General features: G+C 44.7%; 2 protein-coding genes and 1 long non-coding RNA gene across 4 annotated transcripts in view; 1 reads left to right on the top strand and 2 right to left on the bottom strand.

Annotated features, from left to right (window-relative positions):
* LOC117763287 lies at positions 1–542 on the bottom strand. Its single transcript, XR_004614131.1, has 2 exons — positions 439–542; positions 1–274 (listed from the first exon to the last, which is right to left on the bottom strand). It is a non-coding gene; the product is annotated as an uncharacterized LOC117763287 (long non-coding RNA).
* Positions 543–849: 307 nt separating this feature from the next.
* On the bottom strand, positions 850–5,113 carry si:ch211-284k5.2 (uncharacterized protein CFAP97D2). Its single transcript, XM_034588282.1, has 5 exons — positions 4,873–5,113; positions 2,625–2,705; positions 2,402–2,520; positions 1,633–1,817; positions 850–1,034 (listed from the first exon to the last, which is right to left on the bottom strand). The coding sequence occupies exons 1-4, from the start codon at positions 4,963–4,965 to the stop codon at positions 1,805–1,807; spliced, it is 306 nt and encodes a 101-aa protein (XP_034444173.1). The 5' UTR covers positions 4,966–5,113; the 3' UTR covers positions 850–1,034; positions 1,633–1,804.
* Positions 5,114–8,375: 3,262 nt separating this feature from the next.
* Positions 8,376–23,142, top strand: part of LOC117763284 (zinc finger protein 609-like) — a 28,654-nt gene continuing 13,887 nt past the window's right edge. The window contains exons 1-2 of one of the 2 annotated variants that reach the window (XM_034588280.1): positions 8,376–8,796; positions 21,226–22,080. In XM_034588280.1, coding sequence (XP_034444171.1) covers positions 21,346–22,080 — 735 coding nt within the window. In that variant the 5' untranslated portion in view covers positions 8,376–8,796; positions 21,226–21,345. The remainder of the gene's footprint in view (positions 8,797–21,225; positions 22,081–23,142) is intronic. The other variant, XM_034588281.1, reaches the window with a different exon arrangement.

Here is a 23,142-nt window from a genome sequence, read left to right as displayed (position 1 = left end):
TGTAATTATTCTACATTTAATAATCCACCATGACAATGTGAAAACAGTCCTTTAATCATTTCTGCAAATGTATTAAAGCCCAAACTTTATTTTGATAATCAAAGATTCTTTTCTGTTTATATCTTTGTAAATGATTTGAAGACATCAACTTTACTGACAATAAAATCTATGATTTCTCCCTTTCTTTTATTTTGCTATTAATTAAAAAAAGAGAAATGAATTAAACAAGAACATAATCGATGAACGGATGTTGCAGCCCCTCAGTGAGACATGTCTTTACTGCCACCCAGTGGACAGAACTGTGCTCTCATGTTTTCACCTCATGCTGATAAAAGAACTCAGATGTGATGACGTCTCAGTTCAGTTTCATGATAAATGACAGAGCTCAGAAGATTTGACTTTTGGATTCAAATGACAGGAAAACAACGTAAAACTCACTCGTTAAAATCATCACTCAACAGAAAGGTCGTGGTGTGAAGCTCTGATGCAGATGTGTGTGTGTGTGTGTGTGTGTGTGTGTGTGTGTGTGTGTGTGTGTGTGTGTGTGTGTGCGTGTGTGTGTGTGTGTGTGTGTGTGCGTGTGTGTGTGTGAGTGTGTGTGTGTGTGTGTGTGTGTGTGTGTGTGTGTGTGTGCGTGTGTGTGTGTGTGTGTGTGTGTGTGTGTGCGTGCGTGTGTGTGAGTGTGTGTGTGTGTGTGTGTGTGTGTGTGTGTGTGTGTGTGTGTGTGCGTGTGTGTGTGTGTGTGTGTGTGTGTGTGCGTGTGTGTGTGTGAGTGTGTGTGTGTGTGTGTGTGTGTGTGTGTGTGTGTGTGTGTGTGTGTGTGTGTGCGTGTGTGTGTGTGAGTGTGTGTGTGTGTGTGTGTGTGTGTGTGTGTGTGTGTGTGTGTGTGTGCGTGTGTGTGTGTGTGTGTGTTGCTGCTCAAGTTTGTTTGTCCCTCAGGCTCCTCCCTCAGCCTCCTTGGCGTCGGCCTTGCTGCAGCCAGCTGATCGCCCGCCGTCCTGCACGGCCGTAAACGTGACCTTTCTGTTGGACCTCTGCAGAAACACAAACACACAGGACCAATCACACACAGGACCAATCACACACAGGACCAATCACACACAGGACCAATCACACACAGGACCAATCACACACAGGACCAATCACACACAGGACCAATCACACACAGGACCAATCACACACACGACCAATCACACACACGACCAATCACACACAGGACCAATCACACACAGGACCAATCACACACACGACCAATCACACACACGACCAATCACACACAGGACCAATCACACACAGGACCAATCACACACAGGACCAATCACACACAGGACCAATCACACACAGGACCAATCACACACACGACCAATCACACACAGGACCAATCACACACAGGACCAATCACACACAGGACCAATCACACACAGGACCAATCACACACAGGACCAATCACACACAGGACCAATCACTCACAGGACCAATCACACACAGGACCAATCACACACACGACCAATCACACACACGACCAATCACACACAGGCTCTCAACGTTTTCTGATGCACAAGTTCCTTTCACCCAGAAAGTATTTTCACAAAAACAAGTAAAGATGTAGTTTTTTCTTCTACCTTCTTCTACCTGTTTTTCTGTGAGGCCTCTGGGGAACTGGGAAATGTTTTCGTGCCGGCACGCCGCCCTCTCCCAGTCGTCCAACCACAGCTGGCGGCGATACTGCGACTGGCGGGACGTGATCCGTTGGTAGATGGCCTGATTCTGGCGTACTAACAGCAGAAGCTCCTCCCTCCTCTTGTCAGCGTTTAAGACTGAAGGAGACAAGGTGATAATAATCAATCAGAAATGTCTGATGTGAGCTCGCTGTCTGTTAAGAGAGGATGATTGACAGGATCAAAAGATTCCTGCTAAAAAAGCAACATTGATATATATTAATGTTACTGTGACGACTACACACACACACTCACAACACACACACACACACACACACACACGCACACAACACTCACAACACACACACACACACACACACAGACAGACAGACACACACACACACACACACACACACACACACACATGACTTCAGAGGACATTGATTTCCTGCAGACTGTCTCTATACCTGGGGATACCCTATTTGATCAGCTCCACGACCCGAGCCCGGATAAGAAGGAGACAATGGATGGATGGATGTTATGAGAACTTGCTTTTTGTCCCCATAAGAAAGACAAATCCCCACAACATGACTAGAACCTGGACTACACACACACAGACATCCTTATTCCATTGATCAAACCAAAAACTTCCCCCGAACCTTAACCAGGACTGGTTCTTTACTAACCCTGTCCACAACTAAACCACAGTAGAAATACTCGATTACAAGTACTGATCAGATTACCTCCTCAGGTGGTGCTGGTTGTGATTGTCGACGAGACCTTTAGAGCAGACGATGTCGGCCAGTCTGGAGGCCAGGAGGCGATTATCTCTGTCGATGGTCGACCGTCGCTCGTCCTGCAGCTGAACCACAGAAACCAGTTATGACATCATCTCTGTGTCCGACTCTCAGATTGAACTGAAAGCTGAAGTTAAAGTTTTTAAGTTTTGTTTGTGTGACCTCTGACCTGCAGCTTCTTCAGTTTGAGCTGGATGTGAGCTGGTGTCCTGGTGCCCCTGGTGTCCACTAGAGGGAGGGCGGAGCTTACCTGTACAGAAACACAGGTGAGTTCAGTGAGGGAATAGAACCTGAACTCTCTTTATATACAGTCACTGATGGTCTTTATATACAGTCACTGATGGTCTTTATATACAGTCACTGATCATCTTTATATACAGTCACTGATGGTCTTTATATACAGTCACTGATCCTCTTTATATACAGTCACTGATGGTCTTTATATACAGTCACTGATCATCTTTATATACAGTCAGTGATCATCTTTATATACAGTCACTGATCCTCTTTATATACACTCACTGATCCTCTTTATATACAGTCACTGATCGTCTTTATATACAGTCACTGATCCTCTTTATATACAGTCACTGATCCTCTTTATATACAGTCACTGATGGTCTTTATATACAGTCACTGATCATCTTTATATACAGTCACTCATCATCTTTATATACAGTCACTGATGGTCTTTATATACAGTCACTGATCATCTTTATATACAGTCACTGATCGTCTTTATATACAGTCACTGATGGTCTTTATATACAGTCACTGATCGTCTTTATATACAGTCACTGATGGTCTTTATATACAGTCACTGATCCTCTTTATATACAGTCACTGATCATCTTTATATACAGTCACTGATCATCTTTATATACAGTCACTGATCATCTTTATATACAGTCACTGATCGTCTTTATATACAGTCACTGATCGTCTTTATATACAGTCACTGATCGTCTTTATATACAGTCACTGATGGTCTTTATATACAGTCACTGATGGTCTTTATATACAGTCACTGATCATCTTTATATACAGTCACTGATCGTCTTTATATACAGTCACTGATGGTCTTTATATACAGTCACTGATCATCTTTATATACAGTCACTGATCATCTTTATATACAGTCACTGATGGTCTTTATATACAGTCACTGATCATCTTTATATACAGTCACTGATCGTCTTTATATACAGTCACTGATGGTCTTTATATACAGTCACTGATGGTCTTTATATACAGTCACTGATGGTCTTTATATACAGTCACTGATCATCTTTATATACAGTCACTGATCCTCTTTATATACAGTCACTGATGGTCTTTATATACAGTCACTGATCGTCTTTATATACAGTCACTGATCATCTTTATATACAGTCACTGATCATCTTTATATACAGTCACTGATCCTCTTTATATACAGTCACTGATCATCTTTATATACAGTCACTGATCATCTTTATATACAGTCACTGATCATCTTTATATACAGTCACTGATGGTCTTTATATACAGTCACTGATCATCTTTATATACAGTCACTGATCATCTTTATATACAGTCACTGATGGTCTTTATATACAGTTACTGATCCTCTTTATATACAGTCACTGATCGTCTTTATATACAGTCACTGATGGTCTTTATATACAGTCACTGATCATCTTTATATACAGTCACTGATGGTCTTTATATACAGTCACTGATGGTCTTTATATACAGTCACTGATCATCTTTATATACAGTCACTGATCATCTTTATATACAGTCACTGATCATCTTTATATACAGTCACTGATGGTCTTTATATACAGTCACTGATCCTCTTTATATACAGTCACTGATCATCTTTATATACAGTCACTGATGGTCTTTATATACAGTCACTGATGGTCTTTATATACAGTCACTGATCATCTTTATATACAGTCACTGATGGTCTTTATATACAGTCACTGATGGTCTTTATATACAGTCACTGATGGTCTTTATATACAGTCACTGATCATCTTTATATACAGTCACTGATGGTCTTTATATACAGTCACTGATGGTCTTTATATACACTCACTGATCCTCTTTATATACAGTCACCGATCATCTTTATATACAGTCACTGATCATCTTTATATACAGTCACTGATCATCTTTATATACAGTCACTGATGGTCTTTATATACAGTCACTGATCATCTTTATATACAGTCACTGATGGTCTTTATATACAGTCACTGATCATCTTTATATACAGTCACTGATGGTCTTTATATACAGTCACTGATGGTCTTTATATACAGTCACTGATGGTCTTTATATACAGTCACTGATCATCTTTATATACAGTCACTGATGGTCTATATATACAGTCACTGATGGTCTATATACAGTGTAAGTCCTCCTACCTTCCTGCGGTGGGTGTCGTAGTCGCTCTGGTCCCATCGCTGCTGCAGGTATCGGTTGGTGACGGGTTTGAACGGCTGGTACGACCTGTGCATGTTTCTCAGTCTGAACCAAGGTGAGTGTGTGTTTGCAGGTCAGGATGTTGTAACCATGGAAACGTACCCCTCTTTATGTCATCACAGCCAGATAAGGTTCCTATTAATTATTGCTGAGCTGGTCTTTTTAACCATGGTGAGGACACACACACACACACACACACACACCTTAAATCCATGTAAGCTCGCAGCTCTGAACATGCATCGTTGATCTTTTTGATCATTAAATGTTGATATTGTGGAGAGCACATTGACAGAAATGCATCATTTTTAATTTATCAACAATTATATAGAGCTGTTAATAGAGATTAAACAAAATGTCGTCTGGAGTCCAGACATTGTCATTTGCAGACTCTGGACCTAAAACACCTACAGACAGTATCACTTTGTGTTTGTGAGACTCGAGTGATAAAAGAAAGTAGACGATGGGCTCACAGTCAGATGACTTGGCTTCTGTGTGAGTTACTTATCTTAAATCTGAGTTAATGTCAGAAGCGGCTACAGTGAGAACAAGGTCTTTATTCTGTCAAACTCTATCCTGTCAAACATTTCCTCTTTCAATTATGTCAGGGCAGGTCACCGCAGGGCCTCCCCCGGACCCACAGGAACAAACCTGTGTGGCTCACAGCCGCTAAGTGTCCTTGCCTCCTTAATAAAGGAAGTGTGTGAGATGAAATGTGACCAGAACTGAACCTCAAATATCTGAGGAGGTGAGTGCAAAGGGATTCCTCCACACGGTGTCCCTGTGGGGGCCACAGCCGGAAATAATGACGTCAGACAAGCTCACAGACAAACAGCTCCCTGGCTTTATGAAGCCGTCAGCTCCAGTTAACGTGACGGGGGAGCAGCGCGGCGAGCCAGGCCTCCAACAGGGTTGTGTTTCTTGGCAGGTGCATCTGGTATGAAACCAAAACCTCAGTCCTGTATTTCACAGTTAGTTGTAGCCTCAGTGAAGCTTCCTCAGTCTGATCTGTTTTTTGGGTTGCAGCAGATTGTGTAAGTCACATGTTTTGAGGGCCTATACGTCACTTTTCTCTGCTGCCGGCGTCTTGCTGTGAGCAGGTGGTGGCGATGGTCGCCAAGAGCATCAGCCGTCGTTTCACAGACCAGAGGTCATAATCGTTCTCTGAGCAGCAAATGGACGCCACAGTGACCAGATGGGCCGTGGCCAACTGGTTAGCATGCTAACTTTAGCAAAAAGCAAAGAAATGATAGAAACCGCTGCGCCTCAGTCACCAAAAGTTATTAAGAAGAAATTTCTTCTGAAAACCCACTTCCGCCGCTTTTACGAACATTCTGATATTGACCAAAATGTTCTTATCTGGGATTTGTTCTTATGTAAGAACAGAATCTACGCACATGTATCACGTGACTCCTCATTAGATCCTTATTACCTCTTCATCACTTAGTCACCGCTCGGCTCAGTCCGTCCTTAACAAGGAGAGAAGAGTCAAATAGAAATGTAAATGTAGCTGCACAGGCTATTGATTAAAGGTGCAATCAGATGGAAAACACACACACACTACAGGTAATACTACTGTGTGTGTGTGTGTGTGTGTGTCATGCCAAAATTATCATATCCTTGTTGCCTGGGTAACCATCCTGGAATCCCTACATTAAACACAAGTGTGTTTGTGTATGATCTTGTATGATTATCTAAGTGAGGACATTTTTCCTCCTGTCAGCTGACACCTGGTTTTAAGGTTCAGGGTAGAATCATGTTTTTTAAAAGTCCTCACAGAGACATAAATATAATGTGTGTGTGTGTGTGTGTGTGTGTGTGTGTGTGTCAGCAGTTAAGGAGCGGAGACTTGTTTGAGTAGAAAGACAAATGGCTGCAGGACATGATGTTCCTCGTGTCTTCTGTTTAAATTCAGGACCAGTTATTAGACAAACCATCTGACTATAAATTGAGTCCAGTCATACGAGGACGAGTTACCAGTGGCTTCAAAGTACCACAGCAGTGAACACAGATGGTTTTAGAACAGGGTTCGGATCAGGGTGAGAGTTACTTTAATCCGAACCACTTCTAGTGGTGAAGTAACAGACTGCAGCCACCTGAACACCCCCCCCCCCCTTCCAGTCATGTAGGAGAATCTACGGTGGCCTTCAGGTGACAGAAAAACACAACTTAATGATTCTGGGCTACTGTACAAACACTGCAACATGTTAAACGTCTTCATATATATACAGACCTGGATTTTGTATATATACAGTCAGTGATTGTGTTTATATACAGTCAGTGGCTGTGTTTATATACAGTCAGTGATTGTGTTTATATACAGTCAGTGGCTGTGTTTATATACAGTCAGTGATTGTGTTTATATACAGTCAGTGGCTGTGTTTATATAAAGTCAGTGATTGTGTTCATATATAGTCAGTATTTATATACAGTCAGTGGTTGTGTTTATATAAAGTCAGTGATTGTGTTTATATACAGTCACTGTTTATATACAGTCAGTGGTTGTGTTTATATACAGTCAGTGATTGTGTTTATATACAGTCACTGTTTATATATAGTCAGTGGTTGTGTTTATATACAGTCAGTGATTGTGTTTATATACAGTCACTGTTTATATACAGTCAGTGATTGTGTTTATATACAGTCAGTGGCTGTGTTTATATACAGTCAGTGATTGTGTTTATATACAGTCAGTGGCTGTGTTTATATACAGTCACTGTTTATATACAGTCAGTGATTGTGTTTATATACAGTCACTGTTTATATACAGTCAGTGGTTGTGTTTATATACAGTCAGTGATTGTGTTTATATACAGTCACTGTTTATATACAGTCAGTGATTGTGTTTATATACAGTCAGTGGCTGTGTTTATATACAGTCAGTGATTGTGTTTATATACAGTCAGTGGCTGTGTTTATATAAAGTCAGTGATTGTGTTCATATATAGTCAGTATTTATATACAGTCAGTGGTTGTGTTTATATAAAGTCAGTGATTGTGTTTATATACAGTCACTGTTTATATACAGTCAGTGGTTGTGTTTATATAAAGTCAGTGATTGTGTTTATATAAAGTCAGTGATTGTGTTTATATACAGTCACTGTTTATATACAGTCAGTGGTTGTGTTTATATAAAGTCAGTGATTGTGTTTATATACAGTCACTGTTTATATACAGTCAGTGGTTGTGTTTATATACAGTCAGTGATTGTGTTTATATACAGTCACTGTTTATATGTAGTCAGTGGTTGTGTTTATATACAGTCAGTGGTTGTGTTTATATAAAGTCAGTGGTTGTGTTTATATACAGTCAGTGGTTGTGTTTATATACAGTCAGTGGATGTGTTTATATACAGTCACTGTTTATATACAGTCAGTGGTTGTGTTTATATATTTATATATAACACCTTGATGTGCAGCCTCTTATATTTTGTATTTACAGTTTCAATCCACTTCCGTTCATGAGTCCAGATCCACGGATCCAGTCCCGTGATTGACAGTGATCCGGGGATCCGGGTCCCTGGATCCAGGGCTCCGGGGTTTGGTTGTGTGGAAGCTAGCAGCCTGGAGGCCCTGGTTGTTGTGTGTGTTTGTGTGTGTTTGTGTTTGTGTGTTTCCTCCTCTCGTGGAATATCTGGGATCAGTTTAGTTTCCATCCAGACCCGAGCCGCGGCTCCTTCATGTGACTGCTTCCCGCCGGCGGCCTCCTCTCTCCGGGATGTGACCGAGTGGCGGCTGCGCTGAGCTGGGAGCACGTTGACTGGTGTCGCCTCCTCGCTCCTCCGGGTCCGGATCTTGTAGCTGTTTCTCCGGGATTATCGGGCCCCATGGAGTGTACATGAACCGGCTCGGATAGGGATTCCTACCGGGGTAAGTGGACGTGGTGGGGTCGCTCCTCCTGCTGGGATCTGGACCCTCTTGTTCGGGTGAAACGCGGGATAGCCTGCTAGCTGTCCCGGGGTTAGCTCAGCAGGCTAGCTGCCGTCTTTGTCTGGAGAGACCGGGGAGCTAAGGTGTATGCGCCCATCATCGGACACGTCCCCGCCTGACCCGCTCGCCCCGTGTGTGTGAGGGAGACCCCGCTCCTCCGCAGCGAGCCGCCCGGGCCACGTGTTTAATCAAGACCTCCGTTAACTGTATTTATTAAAGGTTATTGTGACGTTTCTCTGTGACGCCCGCTCACGGGTCGTATTAGCGACAGTTACACCCGCTGTCTGCCTTGTTTTCTAACGAATGTCAGATCTAACCAGTGAACCTGTGGCTCCCAGTGCGGGTCAACTGGGACTGGGTCCGTGGGTCCCAGCGGAACCAGTTCCAGCTCGAACTGCAGGCAGGAGTGCGAGGGCTGTCCGATCATGGAAGCATGCGTTGACAGTGAGGTTGAAAGCGCTGCATCGGCGATTGTCCGTCAGTCGGCGGAGAGGACGCTAGACCAGCGGTTACACAACGCGTGTGTGCGCCGGGGTTCGGGTCTGTGCTGAGCCGCTGGACCTCGGTGCGGACGCGGGGGTGGTTCCGGTGAACCGGTCCGTGTGTGGCGGTGATTTCACGGGGAATCTCTCAGCGCCCACAGAGAAACAGCAACGCGTCCGATAATGGATCTCGCTAGCCTCGTCGCGGGCCACGGCGGGCCTCGGACCCGCTGCGCTCCTGGAGCTCGGGCCCCGCACGGCGTCCGCACTGTGCCCCCGGGTTCGGACGTGTTGTGTCCGTGTGGACCGGACCCCGTCCGCCTGGAGTCCGTGGAGGGCGATGTTAGCGGGTCAGCGTCGCTCCACAGGACAGTGACATCCACGGCTAGCGGCTAGCTGCTCCCCTCACCCACACCCCCGATTCATTCAGCTAACGGTAGCCCGGCTAGCTGGGTTAGCTCCGTGTCTGTGCTGTGTCGGTAGCTCTCTTTACTTTCTTCACAGGACGTGTGTGATGATCCAGCTCTCCTCCATTAGCACGTAGCGGCGTCCAGATGGGGGGGACGGAGCTAGCATGCTAACTACATGCTAGAGCTGGGACACTGATGTCCAACATGCAGCAGGAACCCAACTTAGGCGTCTGTTGCTGTCAGTAAAACACAGTGTTGTACGTCAGTGAGCTGGTATGACACCAGGTGCTAGGTTAACTACTGTGACGACAAATCTCCTGTTGTTAAAGTTAGTAAAGCGTGTGATGTCACCTTACCTCAAGAAACCTCCTTTTGGTCTGTTGGTCCATAATCTGTGTCAGTTGGTCTCAGATCTGAACAAGGTGCAGCCTCCTCCGAACCCTCAGCTGCTGCTGTTTCCCTGTGGATGGACTGTATCTGCACATCAACCTTCAAGTATTTGCACTGTGGAGATAGTTCACTGAAAAATGAACTTTCCCTCATTATCTAAACAGCGTTTCAGCCAAATCCAAAACAACTGAACTACCTGCTGACCGGATCTTCAAACATCATAATGCCTCCATCCTGCTCCTGTGATGTCATCCCAGTGTCCGGAAGCCCCGCCGGTCAGATCTGCCCTGAACCGAGGTCGTTCCCACCGTGTCCGGAGCCTACATGTCTCTGAGGTCGTCCTCTGCCGCTGTGTTCGCGTGAGGATCACAGCCTTTAACCTCTAACAGGAAAACGGACCTGAATCCATGTGTGGTAGAAGAGGTGTTTGTGTGACTGGAATCCAGCTGTGTACAGAGCTTTGAGTGGCCATCAGGACTAGAGAAGCTCATAAAACCAAACACCTTTTAGCACTTCATGTATTTATACAACCACGATCCTGGATCTGCAAAGAGTCGAGTCAGTATCATGTATGTGATGAAGACAGAGGAGGAACGAGACGCTCTGTGTGTCCCCTGACATTCTAGACCTACAGTAGCAGAACTAAGAGCTGGTCCAAGATGCACCTGAACCAGCCCTAACTATAAGCTTTGTCAAAAAGGAAGTTGACTCTGAAACATAGAGGGTGTCTTCCTGCAGGACGGACAGTGGAGATGATTCCACAGTGTTGTAATCTACATTCAGTGCGGCCACGTGTTGTAGTTCCATTAGCATGTCACTTATTTACCTCCGAAGCAGCGTCAGGGATCAGATCTGTGAACAAGGACACGATACATACAGCGCAGGTCTTTCTTTCTGGTAAATCCATTCACGTGGACAGGATCTGCGTGAACCTAAGTGTCTCGGTGGTCCTGCTCTGGTGAACAGTGGGATGCTGCCTGCTGACCCAGTGTGACATCCGCTGCATGATTTCTGCCGGAGTCTAAGTATTGTGCATCAGCGCCTTTGTGGCCTTGACAGTGACGGTGGCTGAACATGATGATGAGCTTGGGTTTGGAAATGTCCTCGAACACAGAACCGCTGAGTGTGTCTCTTTTTTTCATATATATTCAGTGTCAGGGGTAATTGTGGGAATGCATGAGAAGACAGTAGCTGAGAGGAAATATAAACTGTGGTGAAATCGTCCTGGAGAGACAGTGCTGGTTGTCGAAGATGAAAAGAAACTGCAAACTACAGCAGAGGAGGAGGTTTCCTGTCAGTCGCCTCATTTGTATTCTGAGGATATAGTCCGACTGACTGAGGACATACAAAAATAACTGAATAAAAAATTCATTCATAACATACATTCCTCCTACCTATTATTGGTTATGAATCAACTGATTATCAATTGATTTATAAAACTTTCATCAGACCTGCACTAAACTCCGAAATATCTCCTGAAATGATCTGAAGGAGCTGGATGCGAGAACACAATCGTCTGAGTCAGTGTCTGTGACTTTCTCCTCCCAGCAGCCTTGTTAAAAAATAGAATTAGTCTGAATTAACCCATGTGTGAATACAGCAGGAGATTCACTGCGAGTGGATGGGCGGGATGGAGATGTTTCCATCATGTAACAGACGTGAAACTCGAATAATACAAATATCTCAGGATGAAAAAGACCAAAAGCTGGAGGCCGCCTCCGTCACTTTGTGCTGCCTCCTCTAGTTTAGTGGAGACCGTTTACAGTGATCCCGTTGGTCCCAGGCCAGATTCATCGCCATAAGCAGTTGATTATGATAAAAGCATTGTGTAGCTTCTGTGTGATAGTCCCGGAACTTGAAGGAAAGTTAACCGCACACTCACACACACCGAGTCTGCCACTCGCTCTCTTTCTCCCTTGCTCTCTTTCTCTCTCTCTCGCTGATACGTAGACAAACAGACACACATACACAAAAATATGTTCGGTAAAAGCAACAGAATTTGTTAAATAGATGACGTATGGAACCAGAGGAGATGGCGGCGCGCTCGGTTTGGCTTGATTCTGTTGGCAGTGCTCAGCCTGAATGATGGAGACTCGGGGAGGAGCAGTAAATTACTGACAGTCGCTCAAAACTGTAAAACGTAACTTTTTCATGGTCCCAACATGTATGAAAAGACCCAAATTAACAGTGTAAGCGGACTTGGTGCTGCTGCGGCCCGGCAGTGGAGCTGTCCCCGGGTCCACGCCCCGGTGCTGTGCGCTCTACCGGGTTCATCCAAAATCTCTTATTTGCCTTTTCAGTACAACGAGCGTACGGTGTGATGAGGTGAAAGACAGAGGCCTTAGCTTTCTGGTAAAAGTTTTTTTTAGTTTTTATTTTAGATGGGACGTCCATTTTCACAGGGTTAAACAGGTGGAGATGACTTGGGTCCTTCTACTGCCGGATGTATGTGATCTGTTTCATCTCCGACTGTATAAACCCTGTGATACCTTATGATTGAGTGAGAAACAGACCTGTGAGACGTGGAGGGAGATTAACTCCCGGGTGGCGTTGATCTCAGGGCGTTCCGTTCAGCTGCTGCTTCTCAGGACCACTGACTGAATTCATAACTGTGGAGCAGTAATGGATGGAGAGCTTGATGCTCAACAGTCCTTTGATTCAATGAGATATCTGTGAAAATGTCCATCTATCTCACAATGTTAAAGAAAGAGGGACAAAACCTTGATCTGCACCAAAATGTATTGCGTTGTTTCCTGAGCCACAACCACATCCCTCTAAAGCTCGTGGTGATCAGTTGAGTCGTTCTTGTGAAAGTCTTTTTACAGACAAACGGACACGGCTGAAAACATTGGAGGTGAATAATCTGAGCTTTTTGACACAGATTAATCAATAGCGAGACAAGCATCAATTTAAAACTCTGCATATGAAAAAGGATTACAATGGAATCAAAATACAATAGTCACTGATAAACTATTTAAATACTTTGACAACAAAGACACATAAAAAATTACAAAGCAGTATTTCTGAAATACTATTTCATACTGAATCTCTGACAAACGACCAGTACATGTTGTAGCTCTGGTAACGTGGGTAGGGATGTGTTTGCTTGATCTCAACATACTTTGGACAATTTCTTTTCATCCCAGAGCATTGAGGGTAATGATGGGACGGCGTGCCTCCTGTGTCGCCGTGCGTCCTGTGTCGCCGTGCGTCCTGTGTCGCTGTGCGTCCTGTGTCGCCGTGCGTCCTCTCCTGTGATGCGTTGCTGTGGCTGTTAATCTTGTGCTGAGCTCAGAGCAGCTGACAAAGCTACACAGCTAATCAATAAAGCTGAGTGTCCTCTGTAACTTCAGGTGAACAGAGTCCCGATGGAGGCAGAACTCGGTTCACGTTCAAACTACAGAGGTGAACAATCAGCTGCATGTGCGTTAGGGGAGGGACGGCAATCGACCCGCTCTCGTGCCGTAATGTTTATGACCGCTCGAGGCAGCATGTCTACACGTCCGTCCCATTTGGGAGAACACGATAAGGAAGCTTTTCAAATGTGGAACAAATGTTCCGTTGGACTTAAGGATGAACTCATTAGAACTTGGAGGTTAAAGGCCACGGTCACTGTGACCTCACAAAACCCTTTTTGCTCCAAGAACGCCTTAGGAAAGAACTCCTTTCACCTAGACTCACAGATGAACTGATTAGATGTCAGAGGTCAGAGGTGACCCGAGTTTGGAAAAGAAGGTATGTTGACTTAAACTGCACTGGATTTTGACAAATTGACCCCCTTTCTGTTGAAAGTGGTTGTGACTGCTGAAACTCAGTTGATAACATGACGTGTATAAAGAAGAGTTTTGGATCCAGCCGCTCTCCGTAGATCCAGACAGAGGAAAAGCATAGTTTCATGGTTTGGGTTCTTTCTCAGCTCTATGATGCTGCTGGACTTTGTGGGTTGAACATGTCAGAGATGTCAAAGACTGTGGAACTGCTCTGCCTCAAACTTACAACTGGAAATTATTGTTCAACATTATTATAGACAAAGTTCTGGTTTGTGTTAATTTTAAGTCCGATTACACATAATCCAGATTTCACAGCACTTCCACTTACATCCTGCTCAACTGTTGCAGTGTGTGCTCATCTCCTGTTGTTCATTTTGGGCTGAATGAGGGTTCGGGGGGGTGTTGTTGCTTTAGGGCTGAATGTTGTTTCAGTTCACTACGATTTGATCGTGTTAAATCTGATAAATAATACCAACGCTGTGCCGAGTACTTCTCTTAATTGAACTTTAAGTTCTCCCACGTTCAAACAGTGAGCAGAACTGTTCCTTGAATATTAAACCGTGAAGTCACGTTATCGCAAGCCCCTTCACCAGGTGAGTTTGAAAATACGGCCGACAGGACGGAGTAGACTGATGCATTGTGCTGTTTAATACACAACCTTCTATCTGAGAGACTTCAGAAAGTCAGTTGAGGTCGAATAAAGAGCGACAGTCAGAATAATGAAGAGGTGAACGTGTTGGAAAGTCTTCCTGTCAGAACGTCATCTATGTGACTTGGACACTAACACCAAGGTGTAAAGAGCATCTGCATTTTAATAACTAAATGCTGTCCAGTTCTTTTTCCAGTTCTTCTACACACAGAATTTTTTTACTCCAGCCCTGTTCCTCTTTAGTTTCTGTTGATCTGCTCTTGGTGTTTTTTGTAGTTTGGGGTTGGGAAACATTTAACTAATCATTAAACTGACGACCCACGATCCTCACTGTGGCTGTCCTGCAGCTTTAAATCCATCAACCACAAACAGTTCAGTTCATTGGGAAGATGCAGCGTCTTCTCTGTGCTCTTATTGTTGTATCCTTTCTGAGGAGGAGAAGAACCTGTCACTGCTCCAACCTGAACAGAACCAGTCCTCATCTTCATCTAACCCTAACAGCAGAGTTGTGTTAGTCTGTGTCAGGCCTGACCACACTCGCTGTGCCCTCGTCTTGATGACCCCATCCCACACTACACTTACAGTCCCTGGTAGAGGAACACCAACAACTGGATGTTCTGGATGTTCTCCTGCTGCGGTTCTTCATATGTGAAAGTCTTGTAAATGTCCAGACCAATGTTCTGGACCTTTTCTCGAATTTATATCAAGTGACGAGAACTGACCCGCGAACACAAAAAAAAGCTCTCGCACCTTTCGCACAGCTTTACACTTGATGGTGGGCGTGCCTGATGCCTGATGCTTGCATGATTGTCATAGCGACAACAACCAGTCACAGTTTCCCGCTCAGGACACACCACGTAGCAACATGTGTTGTCCATCATGGTCGATTTTCACGGTGGATTGGTACTTTTTTATTATGGATTGAGATTATTTCTAATTCGGGGCTAAAACACAGTTTTGAAATGACAGCTTGTTTGAGTAGGTGGAACCGGGTCAAGCTCACTCCTATTGAAAATGTCTATTTCTATAATTAACCATCAAACATGATGTAACAACCTGAGCATCTGATTCTCAGAAAGACAGAGAACCACTAAATTACCACAAATGTTTCCTGATAAATATTCCACTCTCCCTGAAGTCATTTTTAAAATTCTGTTGCCGCAGACATTTGAAGCCGCTCCTCATACTCCTCTTTACTTTCCGTTGGAGCTCCTAGATGAAAACCACGGAGACATTTATCATCCGCTACGGAACCATAAAGGTGGGATTTAGTATTTACAGAGTCTCAGCACTCCAGCTGTTTATGATGTCCTCCTACGGCTCTGCTCTCTGTAAACCTGACTGCAGCTGTAAGAGATTTCCAACAGGAGAAACGCTGTGTGCTGCAGGTAACAGCCTCCACACATCATTTAAAGAAGGTGTGTCACCACCTGACAGGCAGCTGAACGTTTACAGCACCGACTGAACCAGCCAGTTGTGGTTCGTCCCTGCTGCAGCAGATCCAGTGACCACATCTTAACCAACACTAAGAACGATTCCTTTGGTTCTGTAGTCGTCCATCTTTACATTCAGTCTGTGATTATTACGTTAGCTTGAACAAGCTAACCATAACGTTTGCTACAACAAATGTCAGCTGTCACACTTCACAGAACATAACTGTGAAGTTTTTCTAAAGTCAACAACTAAAACTCACCTGGATGTTTGGCCTGTGAGCTGCAGTTTACTGATTCAATAATGTTGCTGCCGTGATGGAGATCAGCAACTGGGGCACGAACAAATCTTTGTTTCTTTCAGTCTAATATTGTGAATTAAAACATGATTAAAATTCCCTCTTGTGGGCCAGTGGCCGACCTCTACAATACGTGGTACAAATACAGCACATATTCACTTCAGATAAGATTATGTTTCATAATTACATTGTACCTTGCTTTTTCCTTTATTTAAATTTCACCTGCCTGTAGCCACATTTTATCCTATATTCATCTCATGAACCACACTTTATTTTATTTGGAACAATATTATGTGGATTCATTCGTCGATGTATGGGCTCAGTGCTGTTGATATTATAATAATAATACAATTTATTCGCATATCGCTTTTCAGGAAACTCAGACACTTCACATAGACTTTAAAGAAAAGATCCACGAAAGATAGAAACAGCATCGTTGAACATTGAAAGCCGTTCTGAAGAGTTGAGTTTTGAGAAAAGATCTGCGAGTGGACAGTCGGTGCAGTCGTGTGTCGGGGGAGTTAGATGGAAGCTGTCATGGGTTTCTCATTTTCATTTCTACTAATTTCTATGCTTAAGTTCTTTTCACTTAGAAAACACTTGAAACCTGCTATTTACATTTTATTAGTATCTTGATATTCTGCATCAAAGGTTATGAGCCGCGAGTATTATTTTAATTCTTGATTAATCTGCCAGTTGTATCCATCTTTGCTCCTAAGAGTCGACGGTGTACTGAAACGGTTCAATGGCCACAGTAAGGGATGAATATTATTGTGGTCAAATGTCGTTGTGACTTCACAATACAATTCTTACTCTATTATCAGTTGGCTGACATCGGTCTTTCATAGGCATATCTGTATCAGCTGATATGAAAACTATCGTATCGAAGAAAACCAGATCTGCGTTTACGGACTCTACCTGGGACGTGTGGTTTACAGCAGAGCGAGTCGGAGGATGCTTCGGTTGTGGAACAGTCCGGGCCAAGTTTCCATCTGCAAAGCCCGGATGATTTGTTCTGCTGTTGGTGAAACGCTCACCTACACTCGGAGGGGCTGGACAGTGTCGGGCTCATTTCCATTTAAAGATCCTCCTCTGATGGACACTGACTCCTGAGTTAGACGCTCCTCTTTTCTTCAGCTCCTTCAACGTGACCTTGCTGCTCTTTGTTGGCTGTCGCGATAATTAATGGAATATTTTTGGGTTCTGGAATGTTTGAAGGAAAAAACATTGATGTTGTTTTTTGCTTTTAAAGAAAGATGATGGGGCATTTTTCTACTTAGTCCTTCTCTACTGAAAATTATTAATCAGAAAAATAACTGACTGACTGATAATGAAAATAACTAAGTTGGCAGCTCTAATAATGTTGATCAGACGTCTGTGTATTGTTTGAAATTTACAATGCATAGAATAGATAAAATTACTAAATATAAGCTGTTTGCAGACATGAACTACTGAAAATGGGAAATACAGTAGTGTCTGGACATGTTGTGTAGTTGTGTTTGAAGCAGCAGCAGCAGGTTGTCGGTCCGACTCGTTCAAACAGGAACATGTGGGAACATCCAGGCGAGGGGCGGAGCCTGTAGAGCAGCAGGAGGCGGAGCCTGTAGAGCAGCAGGGGCGGAGCCTGTAGAGCAGCAGGAGGCCGGACATGACGTATAAACTCTGCTGTGGAAAGATCAGTGTTGTTGTTTACAGCTCATCCACACCGGCGTCAGCCCTCATCACCAGAAGATCTGGAACCTCCTCGTGTTTCCAAGTGACGTCTTCGTCTTCTACGTGTACGGCTCCTCTTCTTCATCCTGAGATGTTTGTGTTCTTCAGTTTCACGTCCGTCACGTGTTAGAAACCTCATCAACACGTCCACTCGCTCACTGGGAAGCTTCCACACATTGTCCTGCTGTTCCTCACATGGACTCACTCTGACATGTTGACATTTTACTAGGAGGCTGCAGGAGAAGATCCAGAACATGTCCAGAGACACTGACTCAGACATCAGGAACAGTCAGGAATCTCAGTTAGACTTCACATCCTTTCAAAGATGTTCTCTCATCCGACCTGGTTCTTTCTTTGTGGAGCCTCCTGTGTGGTTTCCAGTGTTTGCTCCATGTTGTGTGTTCGCTGTGTGTTTTGTTGGAGCCTCTGATGTTGTGTTATTAGCAGCAGGATTAGCAATGCCCCCCTCCTCCTGTCTGACCATCTGTCTTCTCAGCTACTTGGGTGCAGGTAGAGAAGACTTCAGCGTCTGATTGGGCGCACTGAGCAGTAAGAGATGCTCCCGCCACACGGGGTCAAAGGTCAGCCTGTAGGTCTATACAAAAATATGAAACTATCTAAAATGATTCCATCACTGCCAATCAGAGCAGGAGACGATAAATACCTGCGACTGCTGCAGAGTCATCTTTACATTACATTTCATTGAGCTGACGCTTTTATCCAAAGCGACTCACAATAAGTGCATCAACCATGAGGAACACACCAGAACCACAAGAATCAAGAAAGTACCATTTCCTTCAAGAAAGCTGACCTGGAAACAAACGCTGATTCAGTCGTTTCACACTGACGCTCGAATCCAGATGTCGGTGACCGTGTGAAAGAGGCTCGACAGTGACGATCCCGTCATTCGTGTCTGTAACAGAACGTGATTCATTTTTCTTCAGATAATAGTTTGAGATTTCCAGCCCTGAAACCGAGACTGGACCTGATTTACTTTGAATGCTCTGCTTTGTGTTTGAGTCTGGACGGACAGAACCTGAGGGTTTGGGAACGAGGACACAGACACGCATGTTCTCATCATCGTTATGACGTTTCCTTTCCTGATAAATCCATTCGATTCCATCTAGTATATGAACGTAAATAGTCTTAATCTTGCCATACACTACCTAGGCCTGTCACCATATTGTTTATCATAATTTTTGTTGAATGATATAGTGACACAGAAATAATAACGTTAAACGATAATGTTTGTGCCCCACAGAGTTCAGAGTTCAATCTGTGGGTAGAATATGTTTCATTCTCTCCCACAAGCTGTGATTGGATCATTGGCTGATTGTGGGTGTGACTCTGTGATAGTTGGGCAGTGATGTGATCCAACACTGGTCGCTACAGTAAACAGGCAATATCCAGGTTTTCATGTCCATATATTGCACGAGAAGTCGGTAAGATGATTATCGGGACAGGCCTTGCGCTACCTGCACCCCCCCTTCTTTACAGATGTGCCTGCTGAAGGTTCCTCGGCCTCAGATGAAAAGCTCTTGGTTGGCGTTCATTCTCAATTAGCACTTTTCTTGTCGTCTCTTTGCTTTGTGTGGAGTTAACCAGAGCCTTAAGCCAAATTAGCATTGGTGTTGAGTCAGTCAGGCTGTTAACGTTACAACCCTCCCCCTCCCATCACTCAAATGGCTGTGCATTGTCAGAGGAGGTCAGGGGTCACAGCGTCCATTCATATGATAAGTGTCCTGAAGGAGGCTTTAGAGCAGGGATGTGTCTGCTCCCTCATGCCGCTTGTCACAGAGTGCTGCCGGGAAAAGGCTTCTCAGTGAACGGCTGTGATCTCTGGTCAATACGGCCTTTATGTCCACGGCAATAAACCTCCTCCTCCCACTTCACCAGGAAATGATGGAGCTGCTCTCTGACCATGACGGACGAGCCTTGAAAGCTTCCAGGACACTTTCAATCCACATATTTGCTGCTCGGTCTGAATATAGAGAGTGAAACATGAGAGCAGGGCTTCACCCACTAATTCCATCACACCATGAATAACACCATGAAACTGAAATGTGGAAATATTGTGTCGTTGTAGCAGTTTGTAGAAAAGGTGAATTTTGATTAGTCAGTGTGATTGTGCCACGAAGCGTGTTTTCCTTTTATGTAATGTAAATATGGACTACACCCCCACCGCTATGAGTTAGTTGTAAAACTCATTACTGTTGCTGCTGTCGACACGACACAGTTCTCCAGCCTCGAAATCAGAGACTTGCAGAAACGCTTCTGGCCTTGTTGTAGTTTAAAAACTGGGGTTGTGTTTTAGTCTGGACAAACAGAACCTGACAGATGAGCAATGACACAGACCCTGTTCTCTTCCTGATTGGTTCTTATCAGTCACATGACTTTACTGTCAGTGGTTATTGCAAAGTGTCAGTAGCAGCACTCATCACTTCCATACAGGGTTAGTAGCATACAGCTGTTAAATACATTGTACAAGTTATTTTTTAAATGCACTGGTATCCGATCGTTACTCTGTACCGGCCAGTATGCACGCTCCAGGTATGGGTGTCGGGGGAAAATGGTATCAGAACATCTGTAAAGGAGTTTCCAGACATGAGGGCTGGAGCAGCAGGCGGAGACAGGAAGTAACGTATTCATTATGCTGCCGAGATCATGTGAGTTTGTTTACAGCACATCAACACATCGTCTTATCACAACAATCTCTGCTGACTTCGTCTGTGTCTCCTACATGTATAGCACCGTTTTTCTTGTTTTTTGAACTTTTTTGTCTGTATCGTGTACCGTCATCGACCCCCCCCCCCACTTGCTCGTGGCGATTCCAGCGGGGGATCCCCTGCTGTGTGCTCACATCGGATTCGACAGACTTTATGCAGACTTAATACTAGAAGGCCAGGTGGAGAAAGTCTGCAGATAAACCACTGGCTCTCACTTGGAAATGTGATTCTCACGGGCAGCTCCTCCGGAGTTCGGTGTCTGACAGCAGCTATGTGACGACTGGTTTGGGTTCATTATGAACTGAGCATCTTTAGCTTTCAGACGCTTGGTTCAACAATATTTGACAATGTCGCGCTGAGATGTGGTAAATTGTGATAAGCATTTATTGACTTATTTTTGGACTCTTTGTTTAAGTGATTATTCAACAGAATTGATGGTTGTAATGGTTTTATTATGTGTGGTTGTCCCCTCTCTAACCTGTTCTCTGTTTTCTGTGCAGGAGACGATGTGGGGAGCAGGGAGGAGGCGCGGGGACCAGCCCTGAGGAGGCGTCCTGTGGCTGGGAGGAGCACGGCCCTCCTGTGGCCCTCCTGCGGCGCTCCGGGACGCTCCTACTAAGATGTCCCTCAGCAGCGGCCCTGCAGGCGGGAAAGGTGTGGACTCCAACGCGGTGGACACGTACGACAGTGGTGATGAGTGGGATATCGGTGTTGGCAATCTGATAATTGACCTAGACGCTGACCTGGAGAAGGACAAACTAGAGATGTCGAGCAGTAAGGAGGGAGGGGGCATGGCTGCCCCTCCCAGCTCTGTGTCTGCTTTACCTGACAATATAAAGTTTGTTAGTCCTGTGGCCGCCACGCAGGGCAAAGAGACCAAATCAAAATCCAAGCGCAGTAAAAACTCTAAGGACGGTATTAAGGCCCCAGTCTCGGACGGAGTCAAGAAGGAGATTCAGGGTCGGGCCCCCGGGGACCCCCCACCACAGAACCCCAACTCTACCCCTCCTAAGGGAACGGACAAATCTAGTAAACCCTCCCGTACAACCCTCCCTGCTGTGAAAAAGGACAAGGATGGGATATCTGGGAAAACTAAGAAGGAGAAAATGGAGGTTGTAGCCACAGGAGTGGTTAACACTGAGAAGGAAACCCTGGCCCCCATCCTGCCATTAGGGGCCCCTCGCAGCGGCCCATTCGAGGGCCAACAAAACCCTGAGTTGGCTGCAGCCGAGCAGCTCGGGAATATGGCACTGGACTCGGCAGGGATGGGTCAGCCCGTCGCCATGACAACAGAGCAGGAGGAGGTGGACAGCGTTGAATGCCGAAATCTGAAGAAAGTCGTAGGTGGTGAGAAGGTAAGAGGAGCAGACTGTTTATTTTCTGTCTAAATAAAATGTTTGGTTGTTTGAAAGCAACTGGTTATCATGGAGGATTTAACCGCTTCGCCGTTATTCTCTCTCCATTATTCCACGTCTTGACTGAGCTGCCTTTTTAACCAGGGCTTTAAAAAACTGATGTCGGTGTCAAAGAACATATCTGATCAAATCAAAGGCAAATAACAAACCACTGCTGCACAGGGAAGACTTTGACTTAAGCCCTCTGGTCACTGACCCGTCTTCTGTCTGTGGATTCATCTTGATGGTTATTGCACGTGTCGACTGTGATGTCGACCCAACTCCTTCTCCTAAACGATGGGTGAATGCATCGAGAGCAGTGTTTTCAGTGTTACCAGGCTTGTTTCCTCCACTTCGAGCTTGTGCACTTCTTTGCCGTGACAAACTGGTCATCGAGGTTTTTCATAGTTTCCTGCAGAATCTTCGTCTTCATCAGCCGTCTCTGTGATCTACCTCCAGGAGCCATCTGAGAATCTCTATAGTCCTTTGTTAGTGACGGGTCATGAAGACGTCTGTAGAGAAGGACCTGTTCAAACTTCAGCTCAGCCATAATGTGACCGGTGGTATCTTTTAGTTTACTGCCCCCACATCTTTAAACTCATGCTCCCAGGCTTTATGTTTCCTGTATGTGTGTAGTCTCCAGAGTAAGACTTGTAAACGGACATGTATGTGTTAGATTTCCCTGTAAGTCAGGACTCTGTCCTCAGCATCACAGAGGCTCAGCAGAATTATCAGATCCTTTCAACATTCATGCTGCAGGAGAGAAAATGAGAGTATCGAGAGCTGCTGAGGCGATTTTGAATAGAAGATTGTGAATGGAGGTAACAGTTGTCTGCACTTGAACGTTACTGTTGAAATCTCTGAATAAATACATAACTGTAAACATGTTAATGAAGCCTGAATGGATTCCCCCTGCTGGCTAGCTGCAGTAAATGTCGTAAACCCTGCCCCCTCCGTGACACTGTCTCTGGATGCTGCTGAATGTGCGTCACACACCTTGGACTTCGGATTGAACCAGTGAAT

Source organism: Hippoglossus hippoglossus, chromosome 6, assembly GCF_009819705.1.
Source record: "Hippoglossus hippoglossus isolate fHipHip1 chromosome 6, fHipHip1.pri, whole genome shotgun sequence".
Lineage (NCBI taxonomy): Eukaryota > Metazoa > Chordata > Actinopteri > Pleuronectiformes > Pleuronectidae > Hippoglossus > Hippoglossus hippoglossus.
This window is presented reverse-complemented; position numbering and strand designations above follow the sequence as displayed.